Source organism: Diachasma alloeum, unplaced genomic scaffold, assembly GCF_001412515.2.
Source record: "Diachasma alloeum isolate Michigan unplaced genomic scaffold, Dall2.0 Dall_scaffold_00271, whole genome shotgun sequence".
Classification (NCBI taxonomy): domain Eukaryota; kingdom Metazoa; phylum Arthropoda; class Insecta; order Hymenoptera; family Braconidae; genus Diachasma; species Diachasma alloeum.
Genome location: NW_021680410.1, coordinates 706574 through 722337, shown reverse-complemented (window position 1 = coordinate 722337; position 15764 = coordinate 706574). Strand labels below are relative to the sequence as shown.

The 15764-nt window shown below is 35.6% G+C and overlaps 1 protein-coding gene across 2 annotated transcripts; it reads left to right on the top strand.

Moving 5' to 3' along the window:
* The first annotated feature begins 7901 nt into the window (after window positions 1-7901).
* LOC107037927 (lon protease homolog, mitochondrial) lies at window positions 7902-14286 on the top strand. 2 transcript variants are annotated; one of them, XM_015256762.1, is made up of 7 exons: window positions 7902-8279; window positions 9747-9983; window positions 10057-10229; window positions 10924-11192; window positions 11259-11450; window positions 11687-11991; window positions 12393-14286. In XM_015256762.1, exons 1-7 carry the CDS (start codon window positions 8032-8034, stop codon window positions 13960-13962), a joined length of 2994 nt encoding a protein of 997 aa, XP_015112248.1. In that variant the 5' UTR covers window positions 7902-8031; the 3' UTR covers window positions 13963-14286. The 2 variants fall into 2 exon arrangements, with proteins under 2 accessions (XP_015112248.1, XP_015112247.1); XM_015256761.1 differs by having other exon boundaries at window positions 10873-11192.
* The last annotated feature ends 1478 nt before the right edge of the window (window positions 14287-15764 follow it).

The window sequence follows — 15764 nt, the reverse complement described above, 5'->3', positions numbered from 1 at the left end:
CGTTTTTCACCAACTGTTCCATGAATTATTTACATTTAAAAAAAAGTCGAAAGTGTTCATATTTCATAGTATTTATTCGAGGCCTGTATAATTTATGTGTTCATCTCTATGAGGATGTAGGCCTTGTGCTTTCGATTCTTTAAGGGAATGAAATAAGGATAAAATTTGTACTTAATTCCGCAACTTCGTACTCACTTTTGCGATATCCAAGCCAAGAATCTCAGACATATAAAGTGGTATTTCATTGAGCAGCATATAAAATATCCAATTCTGTCCAGAATGAGCCATAACGAGGACCCAGAATGGTGAACTCATTGCGATCGCCCTCCAAGGTGTCTTCGAATTCTGTGAACCAAGAATCCAGTCCATACGCTAGATACCATTTGGTATCCGTTTTGAGAGTTGCGTGTCGACTTGGTATTTTTGTTTCATGTTTTTCTGTGCGTAGAATCCGAATTTGAAGGGCGTTCTGCCAATAAATGATGCGAAAAATAGTTATTAACAATTCAATTGTTGAAACCGAGTTTGTTCGAAAACTATTCGAGATAGGAAAAAACGGTTGGAATGAAAAATGTTCCTTTTGTAAAACTAAATATATTTGTATGCATGGATTTTTTTCCTATTTGGATTATCAAATACGATTTCCGATTTCTGGATTAAATCGGGGGTGAGGCCCCTACTATACATATTTACCTGGATTATTTTCCGAGATATCCGAATGTTAAATTTCACGCTGATATACGTACCGATTCATTTGACAATATCTCAATATCTTCGGATATAATTAGAATAGGAAACACACAAAAGCAGAGAATCTAAAAATTGAACGATTTCAATGCTTCTGCATAAGAACATTCATGTTTAGTTTGAAAAGAGGAACATTTATTATTTGAACTATTGTTTCCTATCTTGGATAGTTTCTGAGAAAACTTGATGTCAACAATTGAATTGTTAATAACTTTTAATCAGGGATAGCCAAATTTGTAATATTTTATTACGGGTAATATTGTAGCCCTTAATTAGATAACAACTCTTGAAATTTTTTGAGTACTTAATTATCATCAATTCAAATATTCAAATCTCCAATTATTTTATCAATCAATAATTTGAGGTAGGAAGATTGACGATTACTTGTGTAATCGAAAATTCCCTTTCACGAAATTTGAATTATTCACTTAGTAGCAAATTTACAGTTTCATATCAACAAGTTTTAAATATATCATTATTCGTAAAAAATCAGATTATTAATATTATATTATTTGAAAAACTGAATCAACATATTTTAAACCTTCAATAATGTAAGGGTCAAATCCTTATAATATTACAGAAATTTAATATTGATGGGGATCCTTGCTTTTAATTAAATCGATTCTCGACAAAATGACCTTCAAATTCGAATTTTACACACCAAAAAATATAAAAAAATACCGAGTGCACTCGTAACCCTGAAAATGGATACTAAACACGGTATCTAGTATATGGCCCAATTGGAGGAGAATAATATTGTCTGTTATAGAATGGATCTGATATACAAGGAGAGTAAAGTTTTCCTATTTCATTCCCATTTTCAAGCTTTGTTAACGTTTGAAAGCGGTTCGTTTTATGTTACTCTCCTAGAAAAAACAACGAAATGTCTATACGCACGAAAAAATTTAATAGAAAAACTTATCGAATTCGTTAGAAAATTGTATTGAATTTCTATTAAACTTTCTATTAGTTTTTGGTTGATTCTATTGACATGATTCTATTGACACATTCAATAGAAAAAGTCAACAGAATTCGATTTTTCTACATAAATTATTCTTTTCATATATTTTATATAGAATTTATTCGACTCAAATTTTTTAATTTTTTTTCATTCTATTTTTCTTTTCTCCTCATCAAGAAAATCAAAGGATAAAACTTAGAAAATTTGAGCTGAGAAAATTCTACAGAAAATATCTAAATAGAATAAGTTACATAGAATTCTATTTTTTCTACTGAATATTTTCTATTGAACATTTCAATAGAATCGGCCAAAAACTAGTAGAACAGTTCAATAGAATTTTCTAACGAATTCGATAGGTTTTTCTATTAAATTTTTTCGTCCGTGTATTTTTGCGTGTAAACTCACAGGCGTATTGTCGACGGATTCCTCCTCAAAGCTTCCTACATTACACTCAATGTACATTTTCTCAGAGTCACTAACACTAAAAAATATTTTCTCAGCTGATGAAGCTGGTGAATCAGCCTCAGTGAAGAAGAAAATGAGTGACCAGCTGATTGTTACAAGTCCAAATACGTAGAAGACACTTCTCCATCCGACGGCATCGATCAGAGCCCCAGATATGGGATATGCAATTACCGATGCGAATTCTACTCCAGAGTACGTCAAAGTACCTGAATAAGAAATCCCCAAGAATTACACTGTTAAAAATTTTTGGCTGAAATTTCCGGTACACCTCTTGGAAATTTACGTCACATTAGAGTTCCACTGGAATTTGAAACAATTTTGTCATTGAAAGAATTTCATGGAAAAATCAATGAGAATTGTAAATTTGAGTTAAATTATTCCCTGAAAATTAGTAGAAATCAGGAAATTCCGGGATGTGTTCTTGAATTCATGATTTTATTAAATATTTTTTATAATTTCATTGAGAATTCAAATAGTTTGAGGAATTCTCATCTCAATGCTGTTCAAAACTTTAAAAATTTCATTGAATTTCCAGTGACATCTGCAATTTCACAAATTTTCCCCCTTTGAATCCCATTCAATGTCACTCTGCAAATTAACTCTGAAAATTAACAGCCGACTGTCCATGAAATGTCAATTTTTTTCATAATTTTCTGCACAAACCAATTACCCATTCGTCCCCGTTCATTAGCGGGCACCCATTTGGACATTAGAGTATGAATACAAGGCATAGGACATGCCTGGAACAACCCTATGGAGGGTTGTGGAACAACCCTATTTGTTTTGAAGGCGTTTTTTGAAGGTTTAAGGGGGGTCACGCCACTTATTTTCAAGTACCAGAAGTATTGAATGGGTAAATTTGATAGTTTTGTTAAATTTCTTCTTTATTTTTTCTTCTTTAAAATTGCTTCTCGATGGAGTAAAGATTTTTTTTTTGTTTTGAAGGCGTTTTTTGAAGGTTTAAGGGGGGTCCCACCACTTTTTTCAAGTACAAGAAGTATTGAATGGGTAAATTTGGCAATTTTAAAAATTTCTTCTTCATTTTTTCTTCGTTAAAATTTCTTCTCAGTGTAGTAGGGATTTTTTTTGTTTTGAAGGTGTTTTTTGAAGATTTTAGGGGGGTCACACCACTTATTTTCAAGTACCAGAAGTATTGAATGGGTAAATTTGATAGTTTTTTAAAATTTCTTCTTTATTTCTTTCTTCTTCTTTAAAATTCCTTCTTTCAAATTTCATCTCGGTGGAGTAGAGAATTTTTTTTGTTTTGAATGCTTTTATGCTTTAAAATGAGAGGTATTACATTCAAATTAGTTCATTTGGTCAGTAGATATTAAAATATACAGAAGTTCATTTTTTTTATTATGATTATTGGACAATAATTAATGAGTTTACAATTTTGACATGAAAGCTTCGATTGAATGAGTACAAAATGAATAATTACAAAAATAATTGCAAAATTATAAGAGATAATTAACTAAATGTAATTATTTAATCATTAGAATATATCAAAATAATTTGTGAATGATTGAGTCAATCCAGCGAGTCATCACTTCTCTGACGAGTCATACTGTTGGTGCTGGACGTCATGAAGCTATGATAAGCCACGTCTGTGGTGATCCAGCTTTCATTGGGGTCTGGATAATTCTCTGAGTCAGAAATTGTCTGGTAGAACCCTGGAGATCTGCAGAAATTAAATTATGTATCAATGCAGATGGGAAATCTCAAAAAAATTTCTCAATCATTACAATCTTCTCTCGAAGTAATTAATCGATCAACAACTGGATGAAAATACCTCAATAAACTAGGTTCACTCATTATTGATTGTCTCTCGACCAGATCTTCACTGTCATAATTGACACTATCACTGTGATACTTCTGCACGTGAGATATCATCTCCAACCTGGGAGAAGGATTCTCGTAATGTTTAGGGACTGTCTGTCCTATCCGTCGTGAGGATTCATTCCCACCATTCGCCTTAGACACCGCGAAGGCTCTTGGTCTCGGGGCTCTGAAGGTCCGAGAGTGTTTGGCCAGAGTCCTCTCTGAAGAACGATTGAACAGTCTTCGATTCCTGGATAAACAAGTGGGAAATTGCTCTCGTCTTCACACGATACACTGATAGAAAAAATTATTCTTATTGAGATGTTTCTTTCTTGGAACAAGCACTATACACTTGCACCAATTTCAAATAGATAAGATCTTACGGTGAACATCAATTATTTCTTCTTGAGATACATTTACTTGAATCAAATAAAACAGTCCTTGGCGTCAAGTCACATGTATTCATCACGAAAATGGAAAAGTTCAATTTTTTAAAATCTAATATAATCTGCAGTCGAGAAATTTTCTACTTTCATGAATTGATAAAAAATTCGTACCTAGGAGATGATTACATTGAGGAATCAATTGAATGTTGTTTTCTCGAATGAAGCCGATGTTTAAATTGAGCTTTCCATACATCACATTGAATGAAATTTGTGATATCCAAGTTTGTGTTGAATTGCCGTAATCTGTGATTCTGTTATTGTAAACTAATGCAATTTTTTTTAGTCAAGAAATATAAACTTCTTTCAACTCAACGACATCTTACTACAATCTCAAAGCTTTTTCCGCGTAACAATATTCATCCTGATTCGACATACGAAATGCTCACTTCAATTATAATTTACTTGGAACAACGTATGATCGTGTTGATTGAGATGACAACGTATATAGTCATGAGAATAATTTTGATTTTTGAGTAAACCAACGAATTTCTGGAGTTAGCAAACTTTTGGCTAGAAAGGAATCAAATACTCTCATTATTGCGACAAATAAACGGAACTTCAATTCTAGAGGAGTTCGATTTCTCCCAATCAAATGTATCTCAAAAAGAGCTAACTGGTATTCACTATGAAATTATGTTCATTTGAAAATTAACTACCAAATGATCGTTGGTTCACTAAAATTCTCTTGATAAAATTTATTTTTTCTGCCAGTGTATATTTCCTATTCACGTTTCGGTGTTTGTTTTCCTTCAACAGTTTCTTATTTATTAAAATTGGCTTTTTGGGTCGTAATGAGTCGATATAAATCCAAAAATAAAATTTGAACAATTACACAATTTCCATTCCCAAGCAAAAAATTAAATAACATGATCGAAGAAAATTTCGTTCAAAAAATTTTCTTCTGTTTTCTGTCGAGATGATCAATCACCGAAGTGATCATTTGAAATAATCAACTAGGTGGGAATACCTCGAGGATGTTGAACTCGTTAAAATTCTCTCCTTCAGCAGATTCGGAGGATCGAACAAGTCGTCACTCTCGTAATGAGAAGTCACATTACTGTATTTCCGCAGTAAAGATATCTTCTCCAACATGGGAGGCTGAGACAGACCAGATTGAGATGGGAGGGGTGGATCCTCATGCCTTGGAGGAGTCTGCCTCATCTGTCCTGGGGGAACATTCACATCAGTCTTTGGCGAAGCTCTGAGGCTTGCATCTTGAGCTTTCATGGACTCTTTGAAGTTATTCATCAGCTTGAGACTGGCCTCGCAGCCGTGGCTTTTCTTCTGTCGAGAGGTTTTGGTGACACCGATGGAGGGCAGCCCGGGATTTCTAGGGAAATAATTAACGTAAGCGAGACAAATCAAAGGAATTTTCATTATACAACGTGTTTTGTAGAGCTTTCTGCTTCATAAGAAGGAAGATATTCATGGAAAAGTGTTGTGAATGCTGCGATGTGATGGAAACGTACGCTCTTTTGCACCTCACGCTTACACGGAGAGATATATTCAATAAAAATTACGGAACATTTCACCATTTTCACGAAGAAATCCCATTATTCTATAATTAACATATCCCTCTAGACGAGGTAACAATTTCTTTTCTAGTTCTGTCTTCCCATAAAATGAAAGATTTTCATAAAAAATGTAATGCATAAAACGAAATGAACCCAAATAAACAATCAGCTTTCGATGAATGCAAGTGAAACAATAAAATTTTCATAAAAATCTTCTTTAAAACTTTCACTTTTCTACAAACATATCTTCCCAAAAAGGCAACCATCTTCTTTTTTCCATAATTACTCAAAAAAAATCAACTTGCAACTGATTTTATTTTATCTTACCCATTCCAATATCATTTCCATCTTCATATCCTCATCCATATTCACCAGAATTTTCGCGAATAAATCCGCGTCATTCTACAATTAACATATCTCTCTAGACGAGACAGCAATTTCTTTTCTAGTTCTGTCTCCCCATAAAATGAAAGATTTTCATGAAAAATGTAATGTATAAACCGAAATGAACTCAAATAAACAATCAGCTTTCGATGAATATATCTGAATCCAAGTGAAATAATAAAATTTTCATATAAATTTTCTTTAAAACTTTCACTTTTCTACAAACATATCTTCCCAAAAAGGCAGCCATCTTCTTTTCTCCATAATTACCCAAAAAAATATCAAATTGCCACTGATTTTATTTTATCTTACCCATTCCAATATCATTTCCATCTTCATATCCTCATCCATATTCACCAGAATTTTCGTGAATAAATCCTCGTCATTCTACAATTAACATATCTCTCTACGAGACAGCAATTTCTTTTCTAGTTCTGTCTCCCCATAAAATGAAAGATTTTCATGAAAAATGTAATGCATAAACCGAAATGAACTCAAATAAACAATCAGCTTTCGATGAATATATCTGAATTCAAGTAAAATAATCAAATTTTCATATAAATCTTCTTTGAAACTTTCGTTTTTCTCCAAACATATCTTCCCAAAAAGGCAACCATCTTCTTTTTTCCATAATTACCCAAAAAAATCAACTTGCAACTGATTTTATTTTATCTTACCCATTCCAATATCATTTCCATCTTCATATCCTCATCCATATTCACCAGAATTTTCGTGAATAAATCCTCGTCATTCTACAATTAACATATCTCTCTACGAGACAGCAATTTCTTTTCTAGTTCTGTCTCCCCATAAAATGAAAGATTTTCATGAAAAATGTAATGTATAAACCGAAATGAACTCAAATAAACAATCAGCTTTCGATGAATATATCTGAATTCAAGTAAAATAATCAAATTTTCATATAAATCTTCTTTGAAACTTTCGTTTTTCTCCAAACATATCTTCCCAAAAAACCACCATCTTCATTACCCCCATGTCCCCAAAACATCCATTTTCCCCTGATTTAATTTCACCTCATCCCCCAATACCACTCACTTCTTCATGTCCTCATCCATATTCTTCATGAGCTTCGCGAAGAAATCCTCGTCATTCTCCTTGACATCAGCAACGACCTCCGCCTTCTTCGTCACCCTATGTTTCGACACCTCCCTAGAAGAGATCATCCTCGACATGCCCACATTGCACTTCAACGGCGCTTTCTCCTTAATCTCCATATAAAAATTACTCAAATCAGCGAGAGGCTGCTGAGATCCCGTGTTGAAATAAGGGCTGACCGCTCGACCAACTGATGAACCCACCGCGAACTTCCTGCCACTGGCGTTCGACCCTAGAACAATGGAAGCAGCTTTCGAAGAAATCGTCCTGTGCTCATTCATCTTTACCCCCAAACGAATGGGACAAAAATTATTAAACAAAATCTACCCGCCCCCCTGCCCTGAATGAACAACAATTTGAACCCCCGGAAATGCCCGAGGCTGTCCGAAGCCGTAAGAAAGGCTAGGTCTCGCTGCAGTTTGAAAAGTTGAGGTTATGGTACGAGTATTGCCGAGTCCAGGCCATAACCTTGCGTCATCTCGTATTTATCACCCAGAACGAACTCTCTAGAAGTCGACGGAGAAACGACTGGTGTCCACAGCCCTCAGCAAATGTTAGACACCTGGAGATAATCACAATGAGATTATTAATCAGCACAATTAATGGGAAATTGCTCCCAGTGTTCAGTCATCGGGTGTCAGTGAGTCGAGTTTTCTCGAGGGCGAGTGGAGTTGCCCATCGGCAGGGCTTGCCGGTGAGGAGAAGAAGCGGATGGTTCAACAGCCACGAAGGAGTGGGAGCCTGTCAGCAGAGGAACTGGAGAGCACTGACGACGTCTGGCATTCGTCAGTTTTCCACGAAAAAACCCTCTGATGACCCTCCACCGTGAGTAGTCAAATAGCAGTGAACTGTTATGCATTTCTACTTCATTTGGGGATTGATTGATTGATTAATTGATTGGATGAAAGCTTTTAATTGTGCCCTGGGGTGAGACGGTACCCCCAAGGACATTCAGGAATTATCACACGTCTAGGGGGGTGAGGGTGAAGAGAGCGATGGTTAATCGTCAATAACTGAAGATTGGCAGAGTGAATTTCGATAATTATTTTTTCAGGTTGAAGCTGGTTTTCTAGGCTTTAAAATGAGGCCCGACTTGTTGAAATCGCACCATTTGGTCAAGAGGGTCTTTCCTTCCCCGGTAAAATTTCCTCGATATTTCTTTCCTCCCAAATTTTCCTCGCACATTTCTTTCTTCATTAATTTTATTTATGAGAAAAAAACAGTATTGAATGTTTAATTTCTGTTAATCATGATGTGTGTGGCATAAGGATATCGAAGTATCTTCTGCAGTTTGGTGTAGACCGCAGTATGATTCAACCATTTTCAATCGTCAAATTTGTCAATTAATTGCGTAAAAAAAATTAAATTAATTTGTTAAATTAATCTGCCAATTATTGCGTGAGAAATTTTTAAAAAATCACGAATTTTCAGGGTCATTCAAATTACATTTTACACGGAATTATTATTTTAAACATTCGTTGTTTATGGATGAATAATTAAAATTGTTTAAACTTTCGGAAACCTTATTTTTTTAGGCATGAAATCGATTTCTGGTAAAATTCTGAATATGAATAAATTTGTTACGATTCTGAACAAATGAGTTTTATGGTCGAAAATTGATTGTTTATCAATGATTTATAGAATTGTAATGCTCGTAATTTTCGAAAACTGTAATTTTTTAATTATTTCATCAATTTTCCTCCAAAAATAGACTTTCTCATTTTTTTCAGATTTTTAAAATTTTTTCTAACGGTTCAATATGGAAATTCTAATGCTAAGCTTTTTTGTATCTCTTAATTAGCTCTACAAAAAAGGTTGTAGCACAAATTTTGCTATTTGCCTTAGATTCCGAAATATTTATTAAAAACTGAGCAATTGTCAAAATTGGAGGGAAATGGAAGGGGAAAAAATTAGTGTTTGGATGCATTCTGAAGGAAGAAATGTCGGGAGAGAAATGTGCGAAGCAAATTTGGGGGGTAAAAATGTCTGGGAAATTTTGTTGGGGAAGAAATGCCGGTGAACCGTCAGGAGATATTGACGATTTATGAATATAAACCAAGAAAAATAATGAAGCTGAAACCAGCAGACTAGTCGTCAGTGGAAAATTCAATTTAGGGGATATTTAAGTATAGGAGAATCAAATAATTATATGTACAAATGTTTTTTAAGTGAGAAAGAGTTTGTACATTACTTAAAAACACTTGTACACCCCTAGATTCAGCTTCATAGAAAAATACTACAAGAATTGTTAAAAAAAAAAGATATTTAACTCTTGCTAATGATTTCTTCTAGAGAGACTGAAGCTGCAGAGGCTGAGGCACCTGAGCCCTACCCAGCTACATTGCCAGCAACTGTTGTTGTACCTGAAGTATGGCCACATGTGCCACTCATCGCCATCAGTAGAAATCCAGTCTTTCCTCGGTTCATCAAACTCATTGAACTAACGAATCCCATTCTGATTGATTTGATCAGGAGGAAAGTCAAGTTGAATCAGCCGTACGTTGGGATTTTCTTGAAGAAGAGTGAAGAGTAGGTGTCAATTATTTGGGTATTTTTAGGTAACAGCTCGATCATTTCTTATCTATTCATGTATTCCCCCCAGAAATGAAGCGGAAGTTGTTCAGAATCTGGAGGACGTGTACTCAGTGGGTACTTTCGCCCAAATTCATGAAGTTCAGGACCTTGGGGACAGACTGAGGCTCGTCATCATGGCTCACAGGAGAATTAAAATTGTCAATCAGATACTGGAGGACTTGGAAGTTAAACCACCGCATGGTAAGACCATATTCAGTATTTTTTCATAAATATAGACTCTAAGAAACTCTATTCATTGGCACCAATTAAAATTCAATTTTCCATACTAATTCGAAAAATTAAATATTTTTCCAAAAATGGATTTTTCAACGATCCTTCGAAAAATGTTCAACAAAATGGAATTAGTGATGGCTCAAAAAATTGATAACAATTCTCTCTTGAATAAACCCTGATTAAATCCGGACTGAAAATGAATTCGAGTCTTGAGAGGGTCTGAATATAGAATTATTTGATAGAACGAAGTAATATGCAAAATTTTGATGACATTTCAATTGTTGATAGTACCATCACATGAAAAAATAGAAGAGAATAGCGAAATGAGAATTAAAAAAAAAAGAGAACCCATTCAGAAGCGAATCGATAATTTATTAGCAACAATAACTCCACTCATTTATAAAAAAAAATGTAATTATTCACTTGTTAATCATCAATAACTAGAGATCTGCAGAGTGAACTCCAACATTTTTTTTTCAATTTCGAAGATTATTTTGAGGCTTTAAAATGAAGAAGACAAGAACACTAATTTTGCCTCTTGCTTACTTGAATATTTTAAGTACGATTGCAGCCCTTCTATAACTTCTGCTTCTCTGAATGATTTATGCAGAGATGAAACTGACGTTTCCACTACTAAATACCACAATTAACGTCCCCGTAGACGAGACAACGGCCCCAGGGAAGAAGACCCGGCCCTACAGACGAAAGAGAGTGGATGAAAAAATGAACGAAGCCTTGGGAACGACTGATAAGCCAGAGGAGGTGATCTCTGAAATGAAAAATGAAGAGAAGCCCCCGGAGAGTGCTGACGAGGCTGCTGCAGCTCCAGAGGCTGCTCCACCTCGTGAAACCACAGCTGGACAACCAGTGCTGATGGTTGAGGTCGTTAATGTGACGCACGAGAAGTTTCGACAGACTGAAGAGATCAAGGTAAGATTAAATTTACTTAATTAAGAGGTAATTCATAAATTAATTCACTTGAATTTTGGAATTCAGGCACTGACACAGGAATTAATCAAGACGATTCGAGACATAATCAGCATGAATCCCTTGTACAGAGAGTCCCTTCAACAAATGCTGCATCAGGGCCAACGAGTTGTTGATAATCCAGTTTATCTGAGTGACTTGGGAGCTGCTCTGACAGGTGCTGATGCTCAGGAGCTGCAGCAAGTGTTGGAAGAAATGGATGTATGGTTAATTTTCTATAAAGTTTTTATATACTTCAACGATAATATTATTCAGGGGAGATTTTTTTTATTAACGTTTATTTATTATTGGGACTACTGATTAAAATAATAATAATAATAATAATAATAATAAAAAGATATTATTATTAATATCGATTATTAGAATTTTTTTTTGATATTATTATTTGTTATAATAATAATATTGATTACTAAATGAGTTGATCATTAATTCTTTAGATTCACAAACGTCTGAGACTGTCTCTAGCCCTTCTGAAGAAAGAATACGAGTTGAGCAAGCTTCAGCAGAAGATTGGAAGGGAAGTGGAGGAGAAGGTAAAGCAACAACACAGGAAATACATCCTCCACGAGCAGCTGAAGGTGATAAAGAAGGAGTTGGGATTGGAAAAGGACGACAAAGATGCTATTGAGGAGAAGTACAGGGAGAGGATCAGACAGAAGACCGTTCCCAAGCATGTGATGGATGTGCTGGAGGAGGAATTGAATAAATTGAGTTTCTTGGAGAGTCATAGCAGTGAGTTCAAGTGAGTTATGTTGATGAGAATATATCGAAAAACATTTTATTGTGGGTGAATAATTAGGGAATTGCTTCGTTGAGTTTTTTGACGATTATTTCGTATTTGTGAAAAATTAAATAATGACTAGTCAATTTTAGAGATTTCGTTAATTGTCAAATTATCTCAATACCCATATTATTCCCCTATATTATATTTATTATGTGAAATATGAGGGGAATAATATGGCTATTGAGATAATTTGACAATTAATGAGATGTTTAAAATTGACTTGTCATTATTTAATATTAATAATATTAATAATAATTGATAAAATAATAATATTAAAATATTATAATAATCCAAATATCATAATATTTTAATTAATATCATTTCCCTCATATTAATTCACTGAATGTCCATTCTTCCAGTGTAACCCGAAACTACCTCGACTGGTTGACATCCCTCCCCTGGGGTGTGACGAGTCCCGAGAACCTGAGCCTGCAAGAAGCCGTCAAAATCCTCGACGAGGACCACTACGGAATGGAGGACATAAAAAAGCGAATTCTCGAGTTCATCGCCGTCTCCCAACTGAAAGGCACCACCCAGGGAAAAATCCTCTGTTTCCACGGTCCCCCAGGTGTCGGGAAGACCTCGATAGCGCGCTCAATAGCCCGTGCCCTGAATCGCGAGTACTTCCGCTTCAGCGTTGGTGGAATGACAGATGTGGCCGAGATAAAGGGCCACAGGAGAACGTACGTGGGTGCAATGCCTGGAAAAATGATCCAATGCCTGAAGAAAACGAAGACAGAGAATCCCCTGGTGCTGATCGACGAAGTCGACAAGATTGGCAAGGGTCACCAGGGCGATCCTGCCTCGGCCCTGCTGGAGATGCTGGATCCAGAGCAGAACGCAAATTTTCTGGATCACTACCTGGACGTCCCAGTGGACCTGTCAAAGGTCCTCTTCATCTGCACTGCCAACATCGTGGACACCATTCCAGAGCCCCTGCGAGATCGAATGGAGATGATAGACATGTCTGGTTACGTGGCTGAGGAGAAATTAGCGATAGCCAAGCAGTACCTCGTGCCACAGGCGATGAAGGACTCTGGACTCAGTGACGAGCACATAAAGATCGAGGACAGTGCCTTGAACACGTTGATCAAAGCCTACTGTCGTGAGTCAGGTGTCAGGAATCTCCAGAAGCACATTGAGAAGGTGTCGAGAAAGGTTGCCTTCAAGGTAGTCAAGAAGGAGGCCGAGAAGGTCGATGTGTCTGCTGATAATCTCAGTGATTTCGTGGGTAAACCAGTGTTCACTCACGACAGAATGCACGATACCACCCCTCCTGGGGTGGTGATGGGACTGGCTTGGACGGCCATGGGTGGCTCCACTCTCTTCATCGAAACGACTCTGAGTAAACCCTCTAATTCGAAGAAATTTGAGGGGTCGCTGGAGATCACTGGACACCTGGGGGACGTTATGAAGGAGTCGACGAGGATTGCGATGACAGTTGCTAGGAATTTTATGAATAATACTGAGCCGTCGAATACTTTCTTGTATGATGCACATCTGCATCTTCATGTGCCTGAAGGGGCGACACCCAAGGATGGACCCAGTGCAGGGGTTACAATTGCAATAGCTCTGGTGTCACTCGCCAAGAATCAGCCCATCAGGCAGGATGTGGCCATGACTGGGGAGCTGAGTCTCATTGGGAAGGTACTGCCTGTTGGGGGAATCAAGGAGAAGACCATTGCTGCCAAGAGGGTTGGGGTCAAGTGCATTATTCTTCCTGAGGAGAATAAAAAAGATTTCAATGATCTGGCCAAGTACATTACTGATGGACTGGAGGTCCACTTTGCGAACACTTTCGAGGATGTTTATAGGATATGCTTTGGGGAACAGGGGAGGGCGGAGATGTTCTTGAAGGGGGAGGCTTCCAGCACGGAGGTGCCACCTCAGGCTGCTTCGGTTCATGGGAAGAAGCAGGAGGATGTGTGACTGGGTTGAAGTATTTTTAATTTGGAGCATCCAGTGGGCACATTCCTGCAGGCCAGACGTCATTATCGAAAAAATCTCTGTTTTAGTACCAAAACGTGAACAATTTGTTGGATTAACTGATTAACTGATTTCTGGAGGGACTCGACGATGGTTTACTGTAGAAAATGATCAGTGATTTGTTGTTGATCGACGAAGAGTAAAAATAGTGTAAATATTTGCAGGTGTAATTTCATTGGTAATGAAGAAGTTAAATTGCGTATGATAAGGCGTTTGAAATTCTATGAGAATACTATTGAAAATAAAAGTTATTTGTACATAAATGAATACAATTGTGGAATCACTTTTTTACCTATCAGAAGGAATAGTGTATTTAGCTATTTGAGGAAATGCGAAAAATCGTCGAAGGTTGGGTTTGTGAAATTGATGAATAGATTGAATCGTGAAATTGAAATATTTACAGATGGTTTATTAATTGAGGACAACAGCTGTAACAGAATCCGTATCGAATCGGATCTCCCTAGTAACTTGAAAGAATGCCTAAACCGCGACGATTGTTATTCTAAAATTGAATCATATTTGAAAAAATGCGAAACCATTAGTCGAATCTGAAAATAGTTAAAACGTCTAATATGATACTGTGCTTGGATGGGATTTGATTTTTTTTTAAATTTCCTTTTTTGTATTAATTCCATTTCTTTTTACTTTTTTGTATATTTTTTTTATAAATAATCGCTAATTGCCTCGATGAAGATGCGAATAAATAAATTGTTAAATACAAAAAATTCAAAATATAAAATGCGTACAAAGCATTTAAAATTCTATAAGAATACTATTGAAAATAAGTTATTTGGACATAAATGAATACAAATGTGGGACTATTTTTTCATCTATCACAAGTAATAGTTTATTATAGAATATTTTGGAGAATTAGATGTGCCGCTGGGTGCATTCCTGCAGACAATTCCTGATTGATAAAAAAAAAATCCCAGTTTTAATACCATAAACGTGAACAAATTTATGGACGAACTGATTTTAACATTGAATTAACAATCGTTTCCTGTAGAAAATTATCACCGATTCGTCGTTAATTAACAAAGAGTAAAAAATAGTGTGAATATGTACAAATTTCGTAACTCCATTGATATTAAAATACATTAAAAATTCTATAAAAATACTATTGAGAATAAAACTTATTTATAAATAAATACAACTGCATAGCTGTTTTCTTAGCTACAATTTTCGTCTGAATTTTCCGTACCGAATTCCGGAAATTTTTCTCGTGTTCAATCACTACTGAAATTTCTGGAAATCTTATCATTGAAAAGTCAAATATTCTATTGATTTTCTGTTCAAATGATCCGGAAATCAACGAAATACTTGACTTTTCAGTTCAATTATTCGGTGAAAATTCAGAAAAATCTGAAAAATTCAGCCAAAAATTAAAAATCCATGTCATTTTGTTTATGAATATTCAGGTTCCACTGAAAATTTAACCAAGATGGGAAATTTCCATCTCATTCTCACTGAAAACTGATGAATTTCCGTGAATTCTACTTAAAATTTGGAATTTCATAATCATTTTTTTTCTAAATCCGATTCAATGTCACTCTCATGAGATTTACTACAATATTTTCTATGAAATCTCACAAAATTCCCAACAGTGTAACTTTAGTCAAACGTCTTAAAAAAGCTAGCTGGGCTCCATATTCCTCAGACGAGTAAATAAGTTCCACTGAAATTTCCGGAAATCTTGTCATTGAAATATTCTATTGATTTTCTATTCAAATGATCTGGAAATCGAT